The 26,716-nt window shown below is 42.2% G+C and overlaps 1 protein-coding gene and 1 pseudogene across 1 annotated transcript; one reads left to right on the plus strand and one right to left on the minus strand.

The window, feature by feature from the left end:
* Positions 1–1,641: 1,641 nt before the first annotated feature.
* On the minus strand, positions 1,642–25,297 carry DCSTAMP (dendrocyte expressed seven transmembrane protein). Its single transcript, XM_073329355.1, has 4 exons — positions 25,237–25,297; positions 11,485–12,547; positions 2,683–3,012; positions 1,642–1,881 (listed from the first exon to the last, which is right to left on the minus strand). The coding sequence occupies exons 2-4, from the start codon at positions 12,544–12,546 to the stop codon at positions 1,798–1,800; spliced, it is 1,476 nt and encodes a 491-aa protein (XP_073185456.1). The 5' UTR covers position 12,547; positions 25,237–25,297; the 3' UTR covers positions 1,642–1,797.
* On the plus strand, positions 18,061–19,205 carry LOC140905820 (zinc finger MYM-type protein 1-like; annotated as a pseudogene).
* Positions 25,298–26,716: the final 1,419 nt, after the last annotated feature.

Genomic DNA, 26,716 nt, shown 5'->3' on the forward strand with positions numbered 1-26,716 from the left:
GTGAGGAAGAGAGAAACCATGACTGGGACGGGCTGGGAAAGGATACTGGGACTGGGGAGGCTGGGCCTGGGAACTGTGGGGGGGAAGAGGTTTTGGACTGGGAGCCAGAAAGAAGGGAGGGGAGGCTGGATTTGGAGCTGGTGAAGGAAACTGGGGAGGGGCTGGGAACCAATTGGCTGGGGTATGACACTCAGATCAGACAAGGATCTGGGGGGAGATTGGGACTGGCTGGAAAAAGAGACTGTGAATCTGTGGGTGGGGGGAATGAGAGCAGATGGAGGTGACTCAGATCTCAGAAGGAACTGAGGTGCAGGGGAGAAATGCGACTGGCTGGGCAAAGACACTGGGGCAAGGCACCAGAAAGGGTGTAGGAAGGAGACTAAGATTGGATGAGGGGGCCAGGGAGTGAGATTAGGATTGGGAACCAATGAGGTGGAGGGAGACAGATCAGACAAGACACTTGTAAGGGGGCACTGGGACTGGTTGAACAAGGGAACTGGGCATGGGATGAAAAACCTGGGAATGGAGACTGGCACTGATTAGGCAAAGAGAATGGGACTGGGACAAGGAGCCAAGAGTAGGTAAGAAACAGGACTGGGAAAAGGACAGGTTGGAGGGGATGGAGCAGGAGAGGTCAATCTTGAGGCAAATGGGCAGAGATTCTCTGTGCCCATTTGAGCACATTCTACTCCAGGACCTGGAATGGAACCCAAGATTCTTTGAGTCTCACCACTCTTCTACTGTCAGTAAAGTTCTGGCAAAGAGTATGCCTCATTGTCCTCTAATGCTGGTCTACATAGAGGACAACAACCTACTTCTGCTCTCAGTTACTCTATTAGTTCAAGTGTCAGAGGTCTGTGTGATGGATCTAAAGATTCTCACCTGGCAGATGAATAATATGAGTATCAATAAGCTGCCACATGATGGAATTTATGTTTTTACAGTTTGCTTTTTTAAAAACCTAGGAAATTACAAACAAACAAATAAAAAACCCCTATGTTCACAGAACATTATTAATATTGCAAGAAGAAAGTTAGGAAATGCCAGAATCAAGGTTGCCCAAGCAACCTTATATTACCCTAACCATATATATGACCAGTGTAGTCCCCTGAAATTGCTTGGGGGAGAATAAATTAATCCAAGAAAAAACAAGGACACAGAAGGCCTGATTTTCCAGTTCCTTGCACTTCGTAGCATTTCTGTATGTGTAAAAAGAGTCCAGAGTGGTTGTCAGATGCTACCAGTTCAGAATAGTAACATCTTGCTCTCACTTCACATGTGTGTAAGGCCACCAGTTCAGCAGGATACTTAAGAAAATGTTCAGCTCAGTGATTTCAATGGGACAGCTCATACTGTTGGATTGGAGACTAAGAGCCTGATTCCTATTTTACAGTAGAGCCATTTTACACACTGTGGCAGAATACAGGGTATTCAAGGTGGGTGCAAATGTAAATTGCAGAGTAATACTGCCACAACAACGTATGGTGGTCGTACCAGGAATGGTAATCAGGCCCTAACTGTCTGCACAATGTACAAGGCAGTGTAGAATCAGAGTTGAAAATGGATTAAATAATAGGATTAAATATTATTACCGTTTCCCAAATTTTACCAAAATATTGCAGGCTGCTATCTTTTGGCATCTATTTTTACTTATTTAACATATATATATAATATGCAAATTAACTGGCAGCACTTCATGGAAATATTTTAACAAAGCTGGAGCAATACAGGTGCACTGTACAGGGACCTGTTGAACCAAAGAACTGTGAACTTATCCAAAAGGTTTCTGGGACTTTTTCAAACATTGTTGATGTTTATCATGTCTTTTTGTTTCTTCGTGACCATCCCCATTGCCTTGAATACTGGGAACCAGAAGTGGAGCTGAAAAGACAGAAAAGGTGTGTTAGCGATATGTTACCACTGAGTACCAGTCCTTCACAGACCCTGCCATCCAGCATCTTAAACACCAAGAGCTATTTTTGCATAGAAATCCATTAAAATATGTATTTGGGTAGTTCATTGTTTTTTGTACGTGAAAATAAAAAGTTCTTCTCGCTATATGCTATTTGCAGTATCCATCCAATTGTGTTTTACAAAGAGAAGTGTATTAACCATAGTGCATCTTGATCTGCTAGAAACTGAACATTGTTAGCAGTAAGAAGCTGATTACTAATACCAGGTATTTCATGTTTGGATCATGAGAACACCATTTATAAAGTAGGCACTTTCCACACATATATGAAGACACAGTCCCTGCCCTGAAGAGCTCAGAGTCTGAGAAGTCGAATATGCCAGTGCATGATTATCTGGCCTGTTTAGGTGTGCCTGTGTGTTCAAAGACAGTTCATGTGTTGTGTGGATAGGACAACATGGTGACAGAACTGCAACTTACCTCCGGCCCCAATACAGGAAAACACTTAAGCATGTACTAAAGTCCATTTCTATTCAGGAAAGTATATTAGCATGTGCTTAAAGTTAAGCTAATGTCTAAGTACTTTCCTGAACTGGGGCCTTTATGATCAAGCAGACCAAAACCCTGGATTCAGCTACACCTGGACTTTGGAAAAGTTCTGATCTGAATCTGAACTGTGCAGTTATTCTGAGAAAGCATGTGTGTGAGCACACGCGCGTGCGTGAGAGAGAGAGAGAGAGAGCTCTTTTTCCATAGTGTTCATGGCTTACCGTTGTAGCAAATGAGTTCAATTTCCTTTTTACATTTTTCTGTGGAAACTTTGATCTTTTTCTCAGTAGTTTTGCATGCAGATAATGTATCCGTTTCATCTCTATGTTGGGATAAAATGAAGTTGACACAAGTATTTTAAGTTGCGTCAGGGTGGTGGAGAATAATGCAAATATTATTAGACAAAAGATGATGCATCCAAGCTGGATCCATGTTGAGGAGAGCAAAAACTCTGGCTTAGGGAGGCATTCATGCTTAAACAGAGAAGAGCTAAAGTTAAGATTCATTGTCTTGCGCTCCCCATTGTTGAAAATAAACGTGTTTTCATTTTTCTGTATGGGGGGAAAAAGCTGGTTTTAGTACTAATTACTTACTTTTAAAAAAGTTATTGCATTTAATATTCATCTGTGCAGTTATCTGTATTAGACATGATGATCATTCTAGCCCATCTCCGGTCAATGAAGGATTGTTCATAACAGTATGTTTACTAGTGAACTCTCCAGTTGTGTTTGAAATGTACCAAATGATAGGATTTTCACCATGTCTCTTTGGAGTCTGTTCCTCAGTCTAAGGGGTCAAACTGTCAGGAGCTTTTTCTTGATGATATTGTCCCTCTCCTTAATTTTATCCTTTTCCTACTGTATACCATTTCAATTATTCCTCTCTGGTGTTTGCACCCTTCAGATATTTGTAGTCATGTCTCTGCTTACTTTTCAGTTAGGCAAGAGCTAATTACACTCTCCTTTAGTCCAGATTTACAGGAGTGTAAATGAAAGTGATATTTTACTTCTTAATCTTTCCTCATAATCTACTCTCTCTACCCCCCGCCCAGTAACTTTTGTTGCTTTTCTCTGATCTCTTTGGTATATCTGATGATTAATAGCTAAAAAGCGGGTGAGGGAAATTTATTCACAAAGATACTGTGTAAATGAGCCAGTGGATAAGAGAAAAAAGACCACATTAGACATTCAATATGAAACATAGATACAAAAAATGGAGCTAGATTGTGCCTGCCTTTATCAGGAGTTAAGTGCTCAAGAGGTTGCAGGCTTCATTCTGCTTGACTAGTCTTTGGCCTCTATCTCTGAGACTGACAACTATGGGGCCAATTGTGGTGAAGATAGGGTGGTTTTTTTCATGTGGATACCTGCCTACAGGGTACTAGAACCGCTCCATAGGATCCAAATTTCATAGACTTCGAGGAAGTTGAAATAAAGGTTTGAACTTTGCCGCCTGGGCTCAGATCTACCAGGAATTGTACTCATTTCCCACACAGCAGAAAACTGAACAGTAAGCAGAAGGCTACATTGTTCAGTCAAATCCATCTCTACGTGACCAGACAGCTCTCTGCAGAACACAGTTTGGATTATCCTGTTTGTGTGCTACTGCCCTCTATTACAGAGACTCAGTACTGCTCATTTGTCCAGTACAGGTAGAACTGATCAAAAGTCAGAATCTCCATCCCATGAAATTCTGGTATTTTGACAATCGCTTATGTCCAGGTTCAAATATTGAGTATTTTTGGGAAATTAAAAGTCCTGAATGAAATGTGGAAACGTTTTGCTTCTGCTCAGTGAACTGCATTCCTTCACCTGAGCTGCCCTGCTGCCTCAAAGGAGTTGCAACTCTAGTGCCTCATATCCCCATTCTCATCTTTGGATCTGGCCCCGCAGCCAGATTACATCCCCCATGATGCACCTTGACCACAGGATTCCCATTATATCCCACCGTGGCCCACACAGAGGGGAAACTGCAATGTATCATGTATGTTATCTGGACGGAGAGCCTACCCAATAGGGGAAAATGAAGCCCACAAACTATAAGTTCCCTGAGACACTGCAGTAATACAAGTAGATTTAATTAGACAAACTGTAATGTTTCAACTGGGGAAAATCCCAATCCAAAACGTTTTGTTTCAATTTTCCCACAGAAATCTTTGATTGTGCAGAAACCATGCTTTCCACAGGAAAAACATTTTGTTTGCAAATTCTTGACCAGCTGCAGTTACTAGTCTTGTAAAGTGAACAGCTCTCTACCTTTAGAGAAGAAGGGTTGGATTAAGGCAATTGCCTCTTAGTAGCCCCATTCCCTTGCAACCCCATCCACATCCACTCCTGTAAAGGGTGAGGGGAAAGAAAGAAGCACAGAGCCTGCTGCTTATAGTACGTTGGAGGTGGAGAGCTGTTCACTTTACAAAGCACACTCACAGATGCCACTACTTGAAAAAATAAGAAGCGTGTGAGAGTGCCATAAAGCACACTGTTTGGGAAGGCTGAGGGACCATTATCCCCAGAAAGGCCACTGCTCAGGAGGGCAGTGGACCAGCATCTTCATGGAACCCACTGTGTTGGGAATTCTCTCACCCTTCCTACAGAACCTATCGCTGTGCTGGGGGATGTTCCCCCAACAGTCCTCTTTGTGGGTGCGGGCTGCCCCCTACAAAGTGATCTGGGTGTGGGACCTTCCCTGTAAAGCCCTCTGCTCAGAGCCAAGAGCATCCTTCAAGGACGCCACTGTTCTTGTCTGAGTGACACAGTGAAAATCCCCACATGGATCTTTATTTACGCAGTTTGGGAGAAAGCCAGAGCATTAGAACTCTCTGATTAGATGCAGAATGGAGGGAGGAGGTCCCCAGCCATCTGGTTGGGGTTGTCAAGGTCTCTCCCTCTGAGTAGCTGTGGGTCCCAAAGAACAGCAAGTGTAGCCCAGAGCCCTCTTCCCCAGACCTACCATGCTTATTGCTTAAAATTTGTAGAGGCAGGAAGTCTGGCCCTTTGAAGAAGGGGGATCTGAGGTTCTACCCCATGCTTGCTGTGAAGATCAGAGTGGCCCTGATGTGCAGTAGAGCTGCCATAGTTCATTCCATTATACTGTTTATGCTAACATACTTCCAGAAATTTTGCAAATTGATTTCAAGGACTGTATATGAGAATCCTTTGCAGTGCTCACTGGCTAGGGAATAAAAAAGCAGTAACTGGGAGTGAAACCTGAACTCAGGTTTTCTCCATAGCATTGCAGACCACCCCCAGAAATATGAGAGACAGTGGATTTGAATTTAGTAGTCTCTGGGTTTTAAAGGTGAGTTTCTTCTATACTTCCCTTTTGAAGAGGGGCCATCAATTTTATTTTATTTATTGAAATGAGTAAGAGAAAGGAAAAAAATCCCTTGGCAGATCAAATATTAAGTAATTTTAAATCCCTTTCTGTTTGGTTGTAACTTGAAGCAAAATACCTAATTATTTTCCTCATTTTAAGAACCCTCCTCTTCAGAACACCTGAGATTTTTATAATTGTTTCTTGGATAAATGAACTCTTTTTTTTTTTTTTTTGGGGGGGGGGGGAGGAATTAACCCCAAGAGGAAGTAATAAGAAATGTACCTGCTGAGCAGCAAGAAATCAACAGTAGAGGAATGAACATGTGCTACACATAGTTAAACATCTTGAAATCCCTTTGAAACTTCTTGATTCCCCAAGGTATCAAGAAGTTGTGTACTTTATGTAAGGTTTTTAGGCCTTAATTCTGCAAGCCACCTGGGGCGGGCAGACCTCCTGTGCCTTTGCAGGCCCCACTGATCTCTATGTGGCTCCACCCATGGAGCAGCTTGCAGGATCACAAACTTTGTTTGCAAGTATCAGAATTTGAGTGTAAAATGTTGATTGTTCCCCACCCCCCCCCCCCCCCCCCCGTGGCATTCCATTGTGAGATCCACTGTAGGTATTTAGCAAAAAGAAAAGGAGTACTTGTGGCACCTTAGAGACTAATCAATTTATTTGAGCATAAGCTTTCGTGAGCTACAGCTCACTTCATCGGATGCATACTGTGGAAAGTGTAGAAGATCTTATTATATACACACAAAAAGCATGAAAAAATACCTCCTCCCACCCCACTCTCCTGCTGGTAATAGCTTATCTAAAGTGATCACTCTCCTTACAATGTGTATGATAATCAAGTTGGGCCATTTCCAGCACAAATCCAGGTTTTCTCACCCCCACCCCCAACACAAACTCACTCTCCTGCTGGTAATAGCTTATCTAAAGTGACCACTCTCCTTACAATGTGTATGATAATCAAGTTGGGCCATTTCCAGCACAAATCCAGGTTTTCTCACCCCCACCCCCAACACAAACTCACTCTCCTGCTGGTAATAGCTTATCCAAAGTGACCACTCTCCTTACATTGTGTATGATAATCAAGGTGGGCCATTTCCAGCACAAATCCAGGGTTTAACAAGAACGTCTGGGGGGGGGGGGGGCGGGGTAGGAAAAAACAAGGGGAAATAGGCTACCTTGCATAACGACTAAGCCACTCCCAGTCTCTATTCAAGCCTAAGTTAATTGTATCCAATTAGCAAATGAATTCCAATTCAGCAGTTTCTTGCTGGAGTCTGGATTTGAAGTTTTTTTGTTGTAAAATAGCGACTTTCATGTCTGTAATCGCATGACCAGAGAGATTGAAGTGTTCTCCGACTGGTTTATGAATGTTATAATTCTTGACATCTGATTTGTGTCCATGTACTCTTTTACGTAGAAACTGTCCAGTTTGATCAATGTACATGGCAGAGGGGCATTGCTGGCACATGATGGCATCTATCACATTGGTGGATGTGCAGGTGAACGAGCCTCTGATAGTGTGGCTGATGTGATTAGGCCCTGTGATGGTGTCCCCTGAATAGATATGTGGGCACAGTTGGCAACGGGCTTTGTTGCAAGGATAGGTTCCTGGGTTAGTGGTTCTGTTGTGTGGTATGTGGTTGCTGGTGAGTATTTGCTTTAGGTTGGGGGGCTGTCTGTAGGCAAGGACTGGCCTGTCTCCCAAGATTTGTGAGAGTGTTCAGTCATCCTTCAGGATAGGTTGTAGATCCTTAATAATGCGTTGGAGGGGTTTTAGTTGGGGGCTGAAGGTGATGGCTAGTGGCGTTCTGTTATTTTCTTTGTTAGGCCTGTCCTGTAGTAGGTGACTTCTGGGAACTCTTCTGGCTCTATCAATCTGTTTCTTCACTTCCACAGGTGGGTATTGTAGTTGTAAGAATGCTAGATAGAAATCTTGTAGGTGTCTGTCTCTGTCTGAGGGGTTGGAGCCAATGCAGTTGTATCGCAGAGCTTGGCTGTAGACGATGGTTCGTGTGGTGTGATCAGGGTGAAAGCTGGAGGCATGTAGGTAGGAATCGTGATCAATAGGTTTCCGGTATAGGGTGGTGTTTATGTGACCATCGTTTATTAGCACTGTAGTGTCCAGGAAGTGGATCTCTTGTGTGGACTGGACCAGGCTGAGGGTGATGGTGGGATGGAAATTATTGAAATCATGGTGGAAATCCTCAAGGGCTTCTTTTCCATGGGTCCAGATGATGAAGATGTCATCAATATAGCGCGAGTAGAGTAGGGGCGTTAGGGGATGAGAGCTGAGGAAGCGTTGTTCTAAATTAGCCATAAAAATGTTGGCATACTGTGGGGCCATGTGGGTACCCATAGCAGTGCCACTGATCTGAAGGTATACATTGTCCCCAAATGTAAAATAGTTATGGGTAAGGACAAAGTCACAAAGTTCAGCCACCAGGTTAGCCGTGACATTATCGGGGATAGTGTTCTTGACGGCTTGTAGTCCATCTTTGTATGGAATGTTGGTGTAGAGGGCTTCTACATCCAGAGTGGCCAGGATGGTGTTATCAGGAAGATCACCGATGGATTGTAGTTTCCTCAGGAAGTCAGTGGTAGCTGGGAGTGCTGGTAGCGTAGGGCCTGAGGAGGGAGTCTACATAGCCAGACAATCCTGCTGTCAGGGTGCCAATGCCTGAGATGATGGGGCGCCCAGGATTTCCAGGTTTATGGATCTTGGGTAGTAGATAGAATATCCCAGGTCGGGGTTCCAGGGGTGTGTCTGTGCGGCTTTGATCTTGTGCTTTTTCAGGGAGTTTCTTGAGCAAATGCTGTAGTTTCTTTTGGTAATTCTCAGTGGGATCAGAGGGTAATGGCTTGTAGAAAGTGGTGTTGGAGAGCTGCCGAGCAGCCTCTTGTTCATATTCCGAACTATTCATGATGACAACAGCACCTCCTTTGTCAGCCTTTTTGATTATGATGTCAGAGTTATTTCTGAGGCTGTGGATGGCATTGTGTTCCGCACGGCTGAGGTTATGGGGCAAGTGATGCTGCTTTTCCACAATTTCAGCCCGTGCACGTCGGCAGAAGCACTCTATATAGAAGTCCAGTCTGCTGTTTCGACCTTCAGGAGGAGTCCACCTAGAATTCTTCTTTTTGTAGTGTTGGTAGGGAGGTCTCTGTGGATTAGTATGTTGTTCAGAGGTATGTTGGAAATATTCCTTGAGTCGGAGACGTCGAAAATAGGATTCCAGGTCACCACAGAACTGTATCATGTTCGTGGGGGTGGAGGGGCAGAAGGAGAGGCCCCGAGATACTGAAATTGTGGAAAAGCAGCATCACTTGCTGACCCAACACTCTCACAAATCTTGGGAGACAGGCCAGTCCTTGCCTACAGACAGCCCCCCAACCTAAAGCAAATACTCACCAGCAACCACATACCACACAACAGAACCACTAACCCAGGAACCTATCCTTGCAACAAAGCCCGTTGCCAACTGTGCCCACATATCTATTCAGGGGACACCATCACAGGGCCTAATCACATCAGCCACACTATCAGAGGCTCGTTCACCTGCACATCCACCAATGTGATAGATGCCATCATGTGCCAGCAATGCCCCTCTGCCATGTACATTGGCCAAACTGGACAGTCTCTACGTAAAAGAATAACTGGACACAAATCAGATGTCAAGAATTATAACATTCATAAACCAGTCAGAGAACACTTCAATCTCTCTGGTCATGCGATTACAGACATGAAAGTCGCTATTTTACAACAAAAAAACTTCAAATCCAGACTCCAGCGTGAAACTGCTGAATTGGAATTCATTTGCTAATTGGATACAATTAACTTAGGCTTGAATAGAGACTGGGAGTGGCTTAGTCATTATGCAAGGTAACCTATTTCCCCTTGTTTTTTCCTACCCCGCCCCCCCCCCCCCCCCAGACGTTCTTGTTAAACCCTGGATTTGTGCTGGAAATGGCCCACCTTGATTATCATACACAATGTAAGGAGAGTGGTCACTTTGGATAAGCTATTACCAGCGGGAGAGTGGGATGGGAGGAGGTATTTTTTCATGCTTTTTGTGTGTATATAATAAGATCTTCTACACTTTCCACAGTATGCATCCGATGAAGTGATCTGTAGCTCACGAAAGCTTATGCTCAAATAAATTGGTTAGTCTCTAAGGTGCCAGGAGTACTCCTTTTGTTTTTGCGAATACAGACTAACAGGGCTGTTACTCTGAAACCTGTAGGTATTTAGAATGCCAATTACTAGAGAATTCATAGATCATTTAGGTGGAATCCTCTTCCTAGCACACAAGCTTTTAATGCCTGTTAGTCAGCTTGGGTGGCTGATGATGCTGTTATGGGTAAAGCAGCCCAGAATAAAGAGTATAAATTGTTAAAATGGCCTCCAGTACAAAAAGTACTGTGTATAGAGAGCTGGAATCCTTGTGTGTTTACAAGGAAATGAAGTTATTCATAAAGAGGAATTAAACACTAGAGCTTTCTTCTGAGACATATCTTCCATCTGTTGCCTTTCTCTGTCATAAACCAAGGGCGTCACCATTTTGTGTCAGAGTACTGGTTTCTGTTTAAAATATTCTGTGATTTCAATCCCACCCCTAAGAAATCTTTCAGTAATGTCACACTCCCAAGAGTTTGTATTTAAACAATACGTGAAGATTCAGGATAACTCATTGCCAGAAAGTTTATGGTGATTGGGCTCAAGTGGCACAAATTTATGAAGGGGAAGCTGTTGTGAATAGAAACCACAGGGATGCTGGAAGTTCCTTATGGAAGACATGATCTGGAACTTACTTTGTGTAAGGGTCTAACTAGAATAAAGTTGACACCTCACCCATTCACCTGACTGATTTTGTTTGCGGCACCTACTTTGGCCTACTGCAAGTTGCAGGCGGCTCTTTTAGATGGAAGCCATTTCTATGTTATAAATGCTCAAGGGAACGCTTTAAATAAAATGTGGTCACAGAGATCTTCTTCCTCACTCAGGAGCAAATCCAAATTGGAGACTGCATGGAATACATGTGTAAGTGTCACTGTGCAATATATTTGAGGAACACTGGGGGGTTGGTAAAATAGTTTTAACGTTTGCTCCTGTGTGATTCAATATTCTGTTAAATGGTGAAATCTTTAAACAACTCAGCTGCACACAGAGACATCTCTTCTGTCACTTTCATGGTAATATCATTTACTATAAAAGTGGTGACCTTCAGTGATATTATCACTAATAGGCTTCATGGATTATGCTCTTGGGAGCAAAGGACAGAGAGTTTCAAGCAGAAGGACCTCTCTGTAGAACTCCATACCACCAGAGAGCATCTTGTTAGAATGCAATGCAAAACTTATCTCTTTGTGTGGACCTTCCCCATAAGACATCAACATACGGAATGGCTGGTGAAACTGTCCCTTCTCCTATATATCTTCCCCTAGAAATATGAAACCAAAGAAAGAGCTGGTCCCATACAGCAAAATTACTTGAAGCATTGTATTTGGCGCACAGACACTATGGTAATGGCCCTACTAGAAATACGTGACTAGATGGGTAACGGTGACTTCTCTGGAATGAAAGAATCGAGAGAAGTATCTATGGGCCTGATCGAGCATCCACTGAAGTCAAGAGGAATTTTTCTATACTAAAACTTATCAGGAGCAATATATTGTATTATAGGTAAAGTACTTACTTGGTACCTGACTTTCAAATTAACCTCTAGCTTTGGTAATGCTTGGAGATGCTTGCTCACTGAAAAAATTAGCCAGTAAAGCAAATAATCTACTGCTGCAAACAGAACCCAGATGCAAAGATTAGTAAATACAGGGATTAGAATGCGTCCTATGCTTTTCCTTTCCTTGTGTGTTAGGCGGAGGGATGGGACTATCACATACTCTTTTCTTTCTTTTTTACTGAGTGGAAGAACACAGGGCTTTCTTTGCTGCCTTTGGTGCTCATCAAATTCAATGAACTGTTTTGTAATGTAAATATTCTTAAACTTCACACTATGAGTGCCCAAGAATTTTCTGAAGAAAAGGTATGTGCCAAGAGGAACTAGAAGAATCCCTATTATAGGCAACAGCCTCTGGCTTATATAGGGCTGTATAGCCAGTATAGAAGATATATGGTTAGTAACACTCTGGATTTGTTGTTTTGTGGTGTTTAACTTCATTTTCAAATCTTCATCTGAAATTAAGTAAGAGACACTGAATTTGTCACTCAGTGATACTACTTCTTCCACTGGGTTGCTTAAACGTTTAGCCTCATTATAAATCCACTGAATTATTTTAATATAGAGTTTTATAAAGGCAAATTGCTCAATCTCTAGATTGCAAGCTACACTGTCTGCCAATATCTTTAGGTTGTGAAAAATATTTTGGATCGTGCCAGCTACCACAACACCAGTCCCAGCAGCAATAAGCGCATTTCTACCTTCACGCAAGCTGCAAGAAAGAACAAACAGCGTGCCAAAGCAGCGCATGTGCTTGGAGGAACACAACCCAATAGACAGGCCAATCCAGGTGGACCCAGAAATTGCTAAGGAAACCAAAGGATAGTGTGCTAGAAAGGAATGCAAGCCAAGAAATAAGAGGCTGCTTATGATGAAGCTAACAGTACAGCAAACTGCAAAAAGCTGCAACAGATTCTTCCATCCAGGCTTCCTCTCTGATACAAAAAGTCCCCAAATGTGTTGAGTTATTGAGGCAAAAATTCTCATTTTCTTCTGAAGGTTGGTAATCCACTGCTGGCTCATACTAGAAATAAAGGAAAACAAAACATGGCATTAGTCACAGTTAGCTGCAGTCTATTAGTAATATGCTTTCAACTGACTGACCAACAACTCTTTGCATTACAAAATCTGCAGAGGGGTTGGGAAGAGAATGGGGCAGCTAGAGAGGTCTCTGAACCAGAAGGATCACTTCTATGGTGCAAAAGGATAGCTCCAGCTGTATGCCCATTCAGTCCTTTACCTCTCACCAATTTCCCAGACAGAGAAAGGCAAAAGAGGCAGTGTCAAGGAAAACCTGGACATATGGTAACCCTATAACCTTAAACACTCACTCTTGCCCTCTATAACCTTATTTCCTATGTGCCACTGTGTGTGTGTATGTATGTGTTTAAATTAGAGCATTTTTGTGAAATTAAATCAACATTTGCTAGGTAATAATATATTTCCTGCAACCACATCCTTTTTTCCCTTCATTTTTTACAATATGTTCTTTATAGTGAGATTTCTCCAAAGATACAGGACAAATTTATATGCATATTAAAGTTTTAACATATTATTATGTCAGATACCAATTAAATAAGACAAACTATTGCAATTTTGTCCTGTAATAGGAAGCTGTTGTCTTTACAAATACCATTTGAAGATATTACACTGGGTTTTCTTTCGCCTGAACACAGCAGGTTACCAGTAATTAGGCTAGTAGTTCATACAAATACCATATTTTACTTGCACTTGAGTTTATGAATTCACTGAAGCGTTCATTGTATTGTGTGTCTCTTCTTCTCCTTGTTGTTACTTATTTGGTTTTAGCAGTATTTGCATATGATACAAAGTAAGAGAGGAGCAAGTTTGCATATGATACAAAGTAAGAGAGGAGCAGGTTGTCTAGTGGTTAGAGCAGGGCCCTGATTCCAGCTATGTTCTAGTCTGAGACTTCTTTGTTCTATTCTCCACTCTGTCATTGCCTCATTGTGGCTTGGCCATCCAGGTGTGGAGCATAACCTAATGGCTCCTGCATGCTCTCAGCACTCATTGACTTTCAATGGGAATGTAGGGTGCACAACAGCTCTTTGGAAATATGGAACCCCTACCACTATCAGGCTTGGAGAAGCCATTTAATCTCAGTTCCTGAGTTTACTCAGCTGTAAAATGACTGCAGTAGCAGTTGGTAGCTATAATGCTTGACACATCAGAGGAACGTTATAATTAATGTTTGTAAAGTATTCTGGGACCTTCAGGTGGAAGGTATCATGCCAGGCTTCAGATAAGTGACTCAGGGACAGAACTGGGAAGAGAACACGGGAGAAACCAAATTCTTACCCTAGCCACTAGAAAAGATGCTCCTTCCTATCTAATCTATCGTGAGCATTCTCATCTCCTTATGCATTGTATGTATTGCTGTGTGAGCTCATGATCTCCTTTCCGGTGGGTTAGTACACAAGGACAGAGTCCCTGGAATGATGACATGAGCTCAGTCACCGCAGAACATGTATTTATTATTGGAAAAGAGGACAGAATCACAACCTGTTGCTGAAAAATTCCTCTCAATGTTACTCCATGAGCCAGGGGTCCTTGCAAATTGGAGGAGCCACGGCCTTTAGGGGCTGGCTACGGATGTGACGCACATGCATACACCCAGCCAGCACAGTAACTCTGTTACAGTATGTAGTCTAGTTCAGCGTTCCTCAGATGTGGCCACCGTGGCCACATGTGACCACCAGGGGCTTTTCTTGCGGCCACAGCCTCCTGGGCTGTGATGGAGAGGGAGGGGCCCCTCCCCCTCCCTGTTGCACCTGGATGCACTGCCTTGATGTTGGTTGCTGGGGCTACCAGCAAGGATTGGATCCTGCCCCCCTCTGGAGTCACCTGGGGCACAACGCTGGAGGACCAGGCAGCCAATGAGTTCCCTGCCTTCCCAGGAGCGGTGGAGCTAAGACTTTGGGCTTCAGCCCTGGGGTGGCAGGCTGTAGAACTGGGGCTTCAGGCTCCAGCCCTGGACTCTGGCTGCACGACGGCAGGCCCCAGACTCCAGCCCCACAGCTTCGGGCTCCATCTCTGGGCCCTGTCCTCCAGCTGCAAGGCTTCATGCTCTGGCAGCAGGGCTTCAGGCTCCAGCCCCCTGCTACCTCCTCCAGTTCCCAACCTCCATCTCCCCTGACCCCCACTGCCTCCCCCGACTCTCCATGCAGGGCTTTATTTGTCCCCAGGCTTGCCAGGGCTGAGTAAGCCTGCTGTGAAAAGTGATACTTGTATGTTTGTAAATATCACTTTTCACCACAGACTTACTAGCTAGCAACAAATAAATACATGTCCAAATCATTGTAATTTGTGCATATTTATTTGGTTTTCCTAAAGCTAATTAAGCATTTTATGAAAAAGTGTGAGTGCGGCCACCAGCAAGAGTTGGTGGTCCTCTTTTGAGGCCACCAAAAAATTTGTCCTGGTAGTTAGCACGGGTAAGGGATTACTTGCGTATTATTATTGTAGCAGGATTTTGTAAATGGATTATTATAGTCTCACCTAATAAGGAAACCTTTAATCTACACATTAGAAAACAAATACACGTATTTAAATTTTAATATTAGCCATGTGCAGTGGCGGGACAGAGGTGGATCAGCAGAGGGCCAGGAATCAGAGGATTTGCAGCTTGCAGGTACTTTAGTCTTTCCCCTCAGCAAAGGGAGTGGGTCCAGGACTGTGGAAACTACTCCACCTATTAGGCTGGTGTAGCATCTAAAGAGCAGCAGAGATTTTACCCCACAGCTTGTGTGGGAGGATTCCTTCCCCTCGTGCCCCTATTACAATACTCCAGTCCTCAAATGAGTTAGGTTAAATAGATCTGGTGTTCAATTTTTTGCAGGCTGAGACAGGGCCGTCCTTAGCCATAGGCAGAATAGGGCAGCCACGTAGGGCACCACTCTGCCTAGGGCACCACTGTGCTGAGAGTCCGGACAGACGGGAAGCAGTGGAGCATGTAAGAGCAGGGCTGCTGGGTCCTAGAGAGAGCCGCATGCAGCACAGTCTGAGGGAGGGGATTGGCTGCTGGGGTCTCTGGGAAGGGGAGAGGGGAGGGGTGGGGGAAGGAGGAACTCACCTGTGAGTGTGACTCTCTCCCCTGGCTTGAGGTGAGGCAGGCTCGGCGGCTGCAGAGTCCTTTGTTGCCCCCCATAACATCCATTCTTCTCCCCCACTCCCGCCACGGAGCACCCCCCGTTTCCCCCCACCACGGAGCACCCCTCTCTCCCCCCTCCCCTCTGGTAGGGCTGGGTTGGGTGAGGGGGGGGGCTGAGTGGGTGCGTGGTGAGGAATGAAAGTGACAGTAACTCACTTCCTTGGCAGCCAGCCAGGATTGGAAGGGTCACATGCAGCTGGCTGGGCCAGATAGCATGTGTGAAAAATCAGGGTGGGGGTTGGGGTAGGGTGACCAGATGTCCCACTTTTATCGGGACAGTCCCAATTTTTGGGTCTTTTTCTTATATAGGCTCCTATTACCCTCTACCCCCGTCCTGATTTTTCACACTTGTGGTCTGGTCACCCTAGGTGGGGATAATTGGTGCCTCTATAAGACAAAGCCCTAAATATCGGGACTGGCCCTATAAAATCAGGACATCTGGTCACCCTAGCTGGGGAGCGTGTCTCTCCCCTGGGCTGGCAGCGATCCGTCTTATCCGGGGGGGAGCTGTGCAGGGCAGGATGAGCTGCTGTGGCTCCGGGGGTGCCCCGTCCCTGAGATCAGATGCAGTGCTAACTTCACCTTGGTCCGTTGGGCTGGTGATGGTGCCCATTGGCATGTGATCAGACCTGAGGGTTTGCTGCTGCTGTTGCCGCTCTGCACCCCAAGAGGTGGATTTGCAGTTTTCCACCTATCTCCTCTTCTACTGCAGCTGTTGGACCAGCAGGCTGGGGGGTGAGTGAGCCAAGCATGAAAGCAGTACTGTGTTGCCATTTAGATTGTCATTTGACAACTTTGTTTGCCAAAAATGCTTGCTAACAATCCTGAATCCAATTTTAAAATATTTTTTAAAATCAATATCTTAGCCAAAACCAGAGAATTAAGTTGTTGACAATTATTTGCGACAAGTTTGGCTTGGGGCAGGGAGTGGGCCAGTTTTCATCAGAGAAACAAAAAATGTTGACTGGCTTTCTTATAGCCCTGTTACTGCTAAATAGAGCCCTCCAACAACTGTAATATGCTCAGCTCCTTACTAGTGTATAGAGTGACCATATGGTGTACGCAGAGTCTCATGCTTTTTTTCCCCAGTGAGTCAGTGTAGCTTTTGCCAGCCCAGAGGTTGGGCAGCCAATGTCTTACGTTTTCACAATGTTTTGTCCAACTTTCATAAAGTAAATACACAGTTAATATGAGTTAAAAAGGCCAGGAACGCTTCCTTGTGAACAATCTGTGCAGCAGATCGTGCTGGAACTGTGAGACTGTCAGTTTTTGATGGAACTTTAGAGGCAGTGATTTGTCATGTATTTCTGGCCGTGCCCCAAATGAGCTGCTATTGCTAATGTCTTTCCAAACAAAAATAAGGCACAATAGGACTCCTGTAACATTTCTGTGCTGCCTTAATCGAGATGAGATGATTCTGGGCTGACTTCATTTTGGTCCCTTTGTGCTTTACTTAGGAGTAAAACTAGGGTTATATTTTCCCACTGCTTGGAAACCCAGCTGATTAAACTGTATGATGCCATTGATCTAGTTACAGTATAAGGTGGATAGAGAGTTGTAACTAACATTAAGACGGATGCCCACGATACATTTAAAACTAAAAAGTGGCTTTGTAAAAATGACATGAGTGTCCAACTCTGTGTCTCAGTCAGGGCGGAGCGCCTTGTGAGGTGTGTTCACACTAGCTCAAGGTCACAGACTCACGGGAATCCTATATTAGTTATTTTAAATAATATTTCTGATAATCTGATCATTTAAACAGCTATTTCTTTAAAAAAACAATCTTATAAGTTATGTCATATCGAAAACAACTTTCCGGGTCACAAAAAAGAAAACGGAAAGATGAAATAGGATTAGCTGTACAAGCACAGAAGGGTTCTCTACTTAAGTTTGTATGTCATGAAAACAACAAAGTTGATCAAGATCATCAAGTAACTGCCGAAGAAAATTTTTATGCAGATGAAGTTCAAGAAACGCAACAACACACAGAACAATCATTTGAAACAGATGTGACACAAAACAAGAAATTACAACAGTTGAAACTGTACTAGCATGGGATATAGATGACACTGGCACATGGCCGCAATCTTTAAACAACAAATTCTGTGCCATTATACTTAAGAAATGCCCTAGGAGAATAAAAGGTCTTGAATATCCTAAACACATTAGAGGTAGGAAATTCAAAGAAAACAATTACTACAAAAGACTTTCTAATGGTGAAATTGTCAACAGATGATGGCTTGTGTACTCTAAATGCAAGGATGCTATATTTTGTTTCCAATGCAAGCTTTTCAATAGTTGCAATTTTAAGATAGCAATCATGGGTATTAATGATTGGAAAAATCTTAGTCACATATTACTGCAACATGAAAAGGAACAACACCACATTGAAAGTATATCTATCAACAAACAATCTTGCTTTTAGAGGAAGCGTTAAGAAATTATTTCAGCTCAAAAATGGCAATTTTTTGGGCCTTGTACAACTGCTGGAAAAATTTGACACAGTGATGAGTGAACATCTCCGAAGAGTAACTGAAAATGAAATACATGAGCACTATTTGGGACCAAGAATTCAAAATGAACTGATCATGCTAATGAGTGATAAAGTGAGAGACAAAATTGTTTAACTGGTTACTTTGGCAAAATATTTTGCCGTAATTCTAGATTGCACTCTGGACATAAGTCATCAAGAACAGATGTCGTTAGTAGTGAGATTTGTCAACATTAGTGATTCAGCACAGATTACAGTTAAGGAATCATTTATCACATTTTTAGAAGTAGAGGACACTACAGGTTTTGGACTTCTTCAAGCTCTCCTTGATGAACTAAAACGAATGGGATTGTCTGTAATGAACATTAGAGGACAAGGCTATGATAATGGTGCCAATATGAGAGGAAGCATTTCTGGTGTGCAAGCTAGATTGCTAGCATAAAATCCACAAGCCTTTTTTGTTCTGTGTGCATACAACAGCCTTAATTTGATTTTGTGTGATATGGCCAAGTCTTCTGTAGAACCTATTTCTTTTTTTGGTTTGCTGCAACGCATTTACATGCTCTTTTCAGCTTCCACTCAAAGATGGCAAATATTCAAAGCACATGTCAATACTGTTAAGCTTCTATCTGAGACATGCTGGAAAAGCAGAGTAGAAAGTGCAAAAAGTTGAGATATCAATCTGAGGAAGTGTACAAAGCACTGGTTCCTATTTTGGAAGAAGCCAGAGATCCAAAAGCTAAAAGTGAAGCACAATCATTGGCCTCTGAAATATCCAGCTTCAAGTTTCTAATATCTGTCTTAATCTGGTATGACATTCTTGTTAAAATCTCAAGTGTAAGCAAAATAATGCAGAGTTCAGTGATGCAGCTTGATTCAACACTTACCTTACTAAACAACACAGGAGACTTTTTAGTGAAATACAGAGAAAATGGATTCAAAGAAGCACTGGTTACAGCAAGAGAGCTTGGACAGGCACACGGTGTAGAACCAAAATGTCCATGTCTGAATGTGAAATGAGTTTCAAGGAAAAAACAGCAAGCAGAATATGAAGGCGCAGATAAGCCCATAGACGATCCAGAAAAGAAATTTGAGGTTGAATTTTTTAATGTTGTGATGGATAAAGCAATATCAGCCGTTGATGAAAGGTTTAATACCTTACGAGCATACCATGAACAGTTTGGCTTTTTGTATGACAACTAAATTCAACGAAATAGGAAAACAAGAGCAGCAAATGACGGAGTGCAAGAGCCTAGAGAGCCTCATGAAGCACGGTGATAGTTTTGATTTAAATGGACTTGAACTGTACTAAGAATTGAGTACACTGTCATCAATGTTGCCACATGCAAAATCAGTGATGGACATTGTACAGTTTATTCATATCAGGAAGCTTGTTGACATATATCCTAATGTGTACATTGCCACTTGTATTCTACTGACAATTCCCGTAACAGTAGCTAGCAACAGGAGAACCGAGTTTCTGAAAACTAAAGCTCATTAAAAACTATCTCCGTTCTACAATGAGTCAGGAACGATTGACTGGTCTTGCTATTCTTACAATCAAACAAGACATCACTTTGTCTTTGTCATACAATGACATTATTACTGATTTTGCAGCCAAAAAAGCCAGAAAAATCGTTTTTAATTAAAAACAAATCCTTGTTTCAATACCTCTTCATAGAAATTTCCAATAAAATGTTGACAAATTTAAAAAAATATATTATTTGCATCATTCTGTCAATAAATCAGAATTTTTTGTATAGCGCTACTTCTTTAGTGCTAGTCCATCAACATTACAGTGTGCTTAATTAAGTTAAACTGTTTTTAATAAAGTGCATGTGGCAAGTTTTCCAGTACTGTAAGCTTATGTTTATGTTGCTAAGAGCAAGTCAGGCATAGGGGCACCAGTTTAATAATCCTGCCTAGGGCACCATAAATCCTAAGGACAGCCCTGGGCTCAGAGACCTTCTATGAAACTCCTAAGATACTTAGAGCTGTAGTCCTGTGGTGGTACAAGAAATTTTTAAGCTCTGCTAAGGAAGCAGGCGAAGCTTATAAGCTCTGCAAACCAGATCAAGGAGACTGCAAACTCTGATGGTGAAGCTTTGGTAAGTTCTATGGGTCAGCTGGTGAAAATTGTCATAGCTCCACAATGGAATCAAGCACAGAACTGGAGGGCCACAATGGAGATATGACTGGAGGGTCTGACCTAGGATACTGAAAAGTTCTGGATTTCTGTTCTTTAATGAATAATTTATATAAATCAAATGCACATATTTTTAGCATTAAGGCAAGCACTCAAATGTGAGACAATCACAAATTATAAGGTTGATTTCTCTTGCAGCATCCCTTTTACACAAGCATATTTTCTATTCCTCTTCTCCTTATTATATAGATACTTCAGTGCATTATTGTTTGTTAATGATTATACTCCCAAAAAATATGTAGGCAGTGATACATGGCCGGGGAGCTCAGCATACATCACAGAAAAGATCACCCGGATCTAAGATAGCTTCTGAAATTAGGGAGATGAAGAGAGAAAGAAATACCAAAGCAAGACTTTGGACACGAAAAGTCAGGATGGTGGACCCATGAAATATGCATAAACTCTGAAAACAAACTTTAATGTCTAATTCCAGGAAGAATGGGCTGTTGTTATGAGTTGCAAAAATTGGCATGTGTTTGCATATCACTTCACTACAGTTAGCAAATACAGGGCCAGATTGTCCCTAGTCTTTGTGCTGATATGCAGTGGGGAGTTCATAAGGGGCTATTAATGGTCGGAGTCCCATGGCCCCTGTGATAAATGCAGAGGGGGGCGGGGAGCTCCCTTTTATGAACACCCAGCCAGCCAGTTAGCTGTAAAATCCCTCTTGGTGCCTGTTCTCTGCTTGCTTTACCTGTAAAGGGTTAACAAGGCCACAGCTAAAAGAAAAGGAGTGGGCACCTGACCAAAAGAGCCAGTGGGAAGGCAAGAACTTTCAAAATTGGGAAAGAAACTTTCCATTTCTCGTTGTTCTTGGGAGATGAGAGACAGAGCAGCAATGCTATAAGCAGGAATGCTGTGTAAGGCTTCAACCAGGTATAAAAATTCATCTTCCATACCTAGAAGAAATCATTGGACAGGGCATGTTTAAATAGATGCAATTAGGTTTATTTCTTTGTTTTGGCTTGTGGATCTCTCTGTGCTAACCCCAGATGCTTTTGTTTGCTTGTAACCTTTAAGCTAACCCCCAAGAAAGCTATTTTGGGTGCTTAATTTTGGGAATTGTTCTTTTAAAATCTAGCAAAAGCCTAAGTTCCAGATGTATTTTCTTTCTTTTTTTGTTTTTAATAAAATTTACCTTTTTTAAGAACAGGATTGGATTTTGGTGTCCTAAGAGGTTTGTGCATGTTGTTTGATTAGCTGGTGGTAATAGCTAATTTCCTTTGTTTTCTTTCTCAGCTCTTCCTCTGAGGGGTGGTGGTGAAGGGCTTGAGAGCCTCCCACAGGAAGGAATTCTCAAGTGCTCCTTCCTAGATCCAAGGGCATTTTTTTGTATTTGGGTGGTGGCTGTGTTTACCAAACTATGGTCAGAGAAAAGCTGTAACCCTGGGAGTTTAATACAAGCCTGAAGGGGCAAGTATTAATTTTTAAAATCCTTGCAGGCCCCCACCCTTCTGTCATCAAAGTGACAGAGTGGGGATTCGGCCTTGACAGCCCCATTTTCCTTCCATAGTCACCCAGGGCAGTCAGTACAGTGCCTGCGTTTGGGAGTGCTCGGAAAGTGATTGTGCACAATCCTGTCCCCAATCCCCACAGCTCCACCTCACAGCCTACTCAGAATAGTGCCAAAATCACACAATCATCACTGATTGCAACCCACCTGCTCAGCAGCTGTTTGTTTTATTCCGCCACCACACAATTCTTAAATATAAAATGTCATCACCTTAATATAGCAGGATCACTATAAAGGGTGAACACTGGAGACTTTCTAAAAAACAACAACAACAAAAACCAAAAGTCTTGAAAGCCAAAAATTCTTTGGAGTTGCATCAGCTACTTGCTCTCTAAAACAGCTGATCATCCTTGGGGCTAGAAATTAACACCCTGGTTCAGAATTAGAAACAGATCTGTGTGAAATGGTTCAGCTAAAAATCATGAGTCAGTCCTTAAAACAAGTGGTAAAGTCTGAGAGCTTTCTGGAACTTCTAATATGGAAAAAGTAAATCAGTGAAGCTATGCTAACATATGGCTACACTGCATTTTAGTAGGAGGGGAAAAAACAACCCCTCTATATCTACTGTAATATCGAGGCAAAGTGCCCTCCACCAAAGGGCCTCATCCTTTTGTGTCTGTTGCCTAGTTTTGGAGCATTTTGCCCGCCAGAGACCCTGCACTTTCATTTTTACAAGTCCCATGTCTTCCTTTTAAGAATGCAACATGGTTATCTTTGTATTTCCCAGCATACACTGATTTTGGGGATCATTGCCATTATATGTAACAAAAAGAGAAACCAGCTTGGGAAAGCAATTCCCCCACTAGATTCCTATTTTCTGTCAGCATCTATATATTATTGAGTGAAGGTGAATCCTAGTGATCCGAGCAAAAGATGGGAGCCAGAGACTGCTGACTTGGTGCTGGCTTGATTCTTCCTGTGTCCTCAGGCAAGTCACTCAGTGAATCTGTGCCTCAGTTTCCCCAACTGTAATTTAGCTATTTAAAATGGGAATCCTCATAATCATCTACTTTGCTGGGTAGTTGTCACCTCTGCGGGATCACAGGTTGGGAAGGTTGCTTCTTGTACCCTCTCCCAATCTCTTGATCACCGATAATCTAGCTATTCCTTTTTACTTCACATTCATATTCTAGAACTAAAATCAAAGACAAGAAGTATCAGTGGTGCCGAAGGGAAAGGAGACCAACATGGGAACATTTCTGAAAACATCTCTATACGCTGTAGTCTGCTACATATATAATGTAATAAGAGCTATATTACTGAAATACAGCTTCACTACCCTGGTCCAAATTCTTTATTGCCTTTTTTTAAAAATGACTTTCACCTTGGAAGAAGCATGCAAAATTCTGTCTCATAAAAATGTAAAGTGAGAGAATTAATGGAATTTGTCAGCTAATATAAACTAGCTTCCACAAAATATTTTGACTTGTCAGTGCAAATTCTAAATCAAATCATGAGACAATATAAACATGGCTTATTTGAAAGTCATGATTGCATATTGTAAAGGCATACAGTCAAATACTGAAGTCCTTACTCCATTTTGACACAGTCTTTTCTTGGGAAAAGCCCAAGGACTGCAATGTTGTCTAGTCCATACACAAGTTGTTGAGTGGGGGTGGGAACTTGCATAATCACAGTCTGCTTCATGCCAATCTAAAGTCAAGTATAGTTTGACCACAAATGGCCCCATTATTTCAACAGCTACTTGAAGGCAAAAGATTACTCATAAGGAAAGGGTGGCATTATGAAACCATTCCCCATACAATACACAGTATTTTTATACAAAGCAAAAGTTTTATTAATGGCTGCATTTGACATTGTGATTTTGTCTCATGCATTATACTTGTGCTTTGCATGCTATCTAATTTGCTTTTTAAAATCCACCGACTGTATACAGAATACATAAAAGTAGGAAAAAGAAAATCACATATGAGTTTCAAAATATTCACTTCCCACCTCCCCACCCCGTTTCAGCCATCAGGGTTACATTGAGACTTACAGTTGTTATTTCACCTTTTTAGAAGCACCAGGAAATACTATGAGGGTTTTATGAAGAGAAAAAATAAATGTAGAAAAGTTGGTTAAAACTTCTGTTTGCTTGATAAATGTGGGGCATTCAGCACAGAAATTAGAGCCTGGCCCAGAAGCCCACTGAAGTCAATGGAAAGAGTCTTAGGGTAAGTTTGCACTGCAATAAAATACCCATGGTTGGCCCATGTTAGCTGACTTGGGCTGTGGGACTATAAAATTGCACTTCAGACGTTTGGGCTCAGGCTGGTCCCAGAGGTTTACTGATCCCAGACTCCATCCTGAGCCCGAATGCGACACTGTAATTTTATAGCCCTGCAGCCCCACAAGCCCGAGTCAGCCATTGGTGATTTATTGCAATGTAGACATACCCTTACTGACTTCAGTCAGGCCCTTGGTGTTTAATGGAAGGTTCGTATATTTAAATTGTATTTAGAGGGGGGAGCGATGGCAACAAACACATGTCAATTACAATACATTATGATACATACATGAATATGTAACTAAAATAGAAACATACAGTAATACAAAGAAAATTAGGTAAAGTAACTATCCATAAACAGACAAACAAAGATGTATCTAAACACCACACGTTCTTAATAAGGATCAAATAACAATTGACCACCTTTGAGGTATATGACTCAGTAAAGATAATAAATAGTGCAAGGTGGAATGGATTTATTTTATTCTTTAGGCTAGTAAGTTTCTCCCCTGTAAACACATCCAATACTGAGCCAGATGCTCACAGAAGACACATAGTGATTATGCCATGGGACAGCGATAGTAAGTCTTGCAGCTACTAAAAGAAAATGGAGGAAGGTATACATATTTCTAATAGGAACATTGCTAACAACACCCCACAATGTTATGGACACAGGCCCCGATGCTGCAGACCTTTAAAAACATGCTTAACTTCAAGCACAAATGTAATTTTTTGTATTTTTGCAGCCATAGTTAATTGTGTGGGAAATCCCAAATGTAACTTCCATTTAGATTAGTTCCCCAAATATTTGTATGGATGTACAATTGAACCACCTATGTTCTGGAAAAAGCCTAAAGCTGAACTGCAGCGCCATCGTTTAGGATCAGATCTTCAGCTGGTGTGATTTGCTGTAGCTTCACTAACTTTACCGGAGCTTCCGTGAGTTACACCAGCTGAGAATCCGGTCTTCAAAGTGAATGCTTAGTCCTGGAATATTAATTTAATTTTTTAACAGTGTAAAATCAGTACTTAATAGTTACAAACAGTTAACTGATTTTCCACTTCAAGCCCTTTTAGAATAGGATCCTAAAGATTTACTTACCCTAAAGATTGGAAAGTTCTTCCGTAAAGCACATGAAGATACTTTGGGTTGCTGTACTTCTTGATTTTGGTGAGAAGCAGGGGCTGGAGCTAATAAAAAGTTTCACGTGAGTCACTTGTCCCCCTGCTCCCCTGCTGAGTCAGGCACACCACAGTTGTGAAATTATTTTGGTTTTGACAAAGATAAATGAGGATGTAACTCATGCCCAAAACTGAAATAATGTATAATTTGCAAGTGCCATTTTTTCTTAAAACTTTCCTTCTGTCAGAATAACAGAGATCAACAAATGAGTTTTAGGGACAGACCTGGATACCTTTAACTTTGGTTGAATTGTGCTTTACTCCACAAGTGCTCCCATTGAAATCTATACAAGCAGTTATGGAATAAGGTGCTGCTCACCATGAGTAAGGATTTTGGAACATAGCCCTTAGGAAATACATAAGGAATTCTACCAAGGTTATACACCCTAAGATAATTCTTGAATTGTGTAAAATGTAGAACTGGTTGGTCCTTAAGCTTAAAACAGGGCTTTTGTATGCACTTTTAACTGTAAAAAATGTCTTAACAAGAGACAGAATAATACCCAACACTACATAAGTGTTTTATATTTTCAAAGTTCTCCTCTGTAATGATCTAACTAATTCCCATAACACCTCTGAGCTAATTAAGTATGTGAGCAGGCACCTTTCACAGCCTGCATAAAAACATGGTCTCATGCTATCATTATTAACATTTATTATTTGTATTAAAGTAGCACCTGAGGCTCTTGGTCATGAATCAGGGCTCCAGTGTGGTAGGCACTGTACAAACATACAAGAAAGAGATGGTCCCTGCAACAATCTAAGTATGACCAGAGACAACAGGTGGATACAACAAACAGATACAGGTGGCATAAGGAGACAATACTCATCAGCAATGGTAGCCGTAACCAACCCTTACACACACCTTGATTCTTGGTACAAATTAGAGCTGCTCTGGGCTGCTTATGACCCCAAGGGGCTGTGCTGGCAGAAGGGTTAACCAAGACATAAGGATGCCCAGTCACACACACCTTTCTCCCAGACATGCCCTTGCACCAGATCATAACAATGGGAGTTCACCAGGGCCCAGATCTACTGGTTTTAACAGTTTTGTACTGCCAGACCAGCACCAAGCTGACAGAAGAGAGGACTGGAATCTGGCCTGCAGACCACACACGTGATAGAGTGGAAACTGCTTGGTGCTCTGCCTAATGAGAAAGTGCTGGGGAAGAGGAAGGGCAGGTAAGCTGTATGGGTCACATGGTGACGTGATTCAGTTATACATGGGAGGGAGAAGAAGGAGAAGTGCTATGGTTTTGGCTGATTTTATGTTTTGTATTACCTATGTTCCGTATGTCCCAAAACTTTAGATGGGGGTCTTTTGGTGTGGAGTTTCTTTTAGACTGAAATCTAAATAAATAAATCAACTCACTCTTTGGCCCTATGCTATGGAACACTTT

This window comes from Lepidochelys kempii, chromosome 2 (assembly GCF_965140265.1).
Source record: "Lepidochelys kempii isolate rLepKem1 chromosome 2, rLepKem1.hap2, whole genome shotgun sequence".
Taxonomy (NCBI): Eukaryota; Metazoa; Chordata; order Testudines; family Cheloniidae; genus Lepidochelys; species Lepidochelys kempii.

Bases quoted from the DNA above. Each gene is read 5' to 3' on its own strand.
- DCSTAMP (XM_073329355.1), bottom strand. From the start codon at position 12,546: ATGAGCCAGCAGTGGATTACCAACCTTCAGAAGAAAATGAGAATTTTT. The intron at 3,013-11,484 runs GTAAGTACTTTA...CCCCCCATACAG, and splicing joins ATTTGAAAGTCAGGTACCAA to AAAAATGAAAACACGTTTAT. The intron at 1,882-2,682 runs GTAAGCCATGAA...CTGTCTTTTCAG, and splicing joins TGAACTCATTTGCTACAACG to CTCCACTTCTGGTTCCCAGT.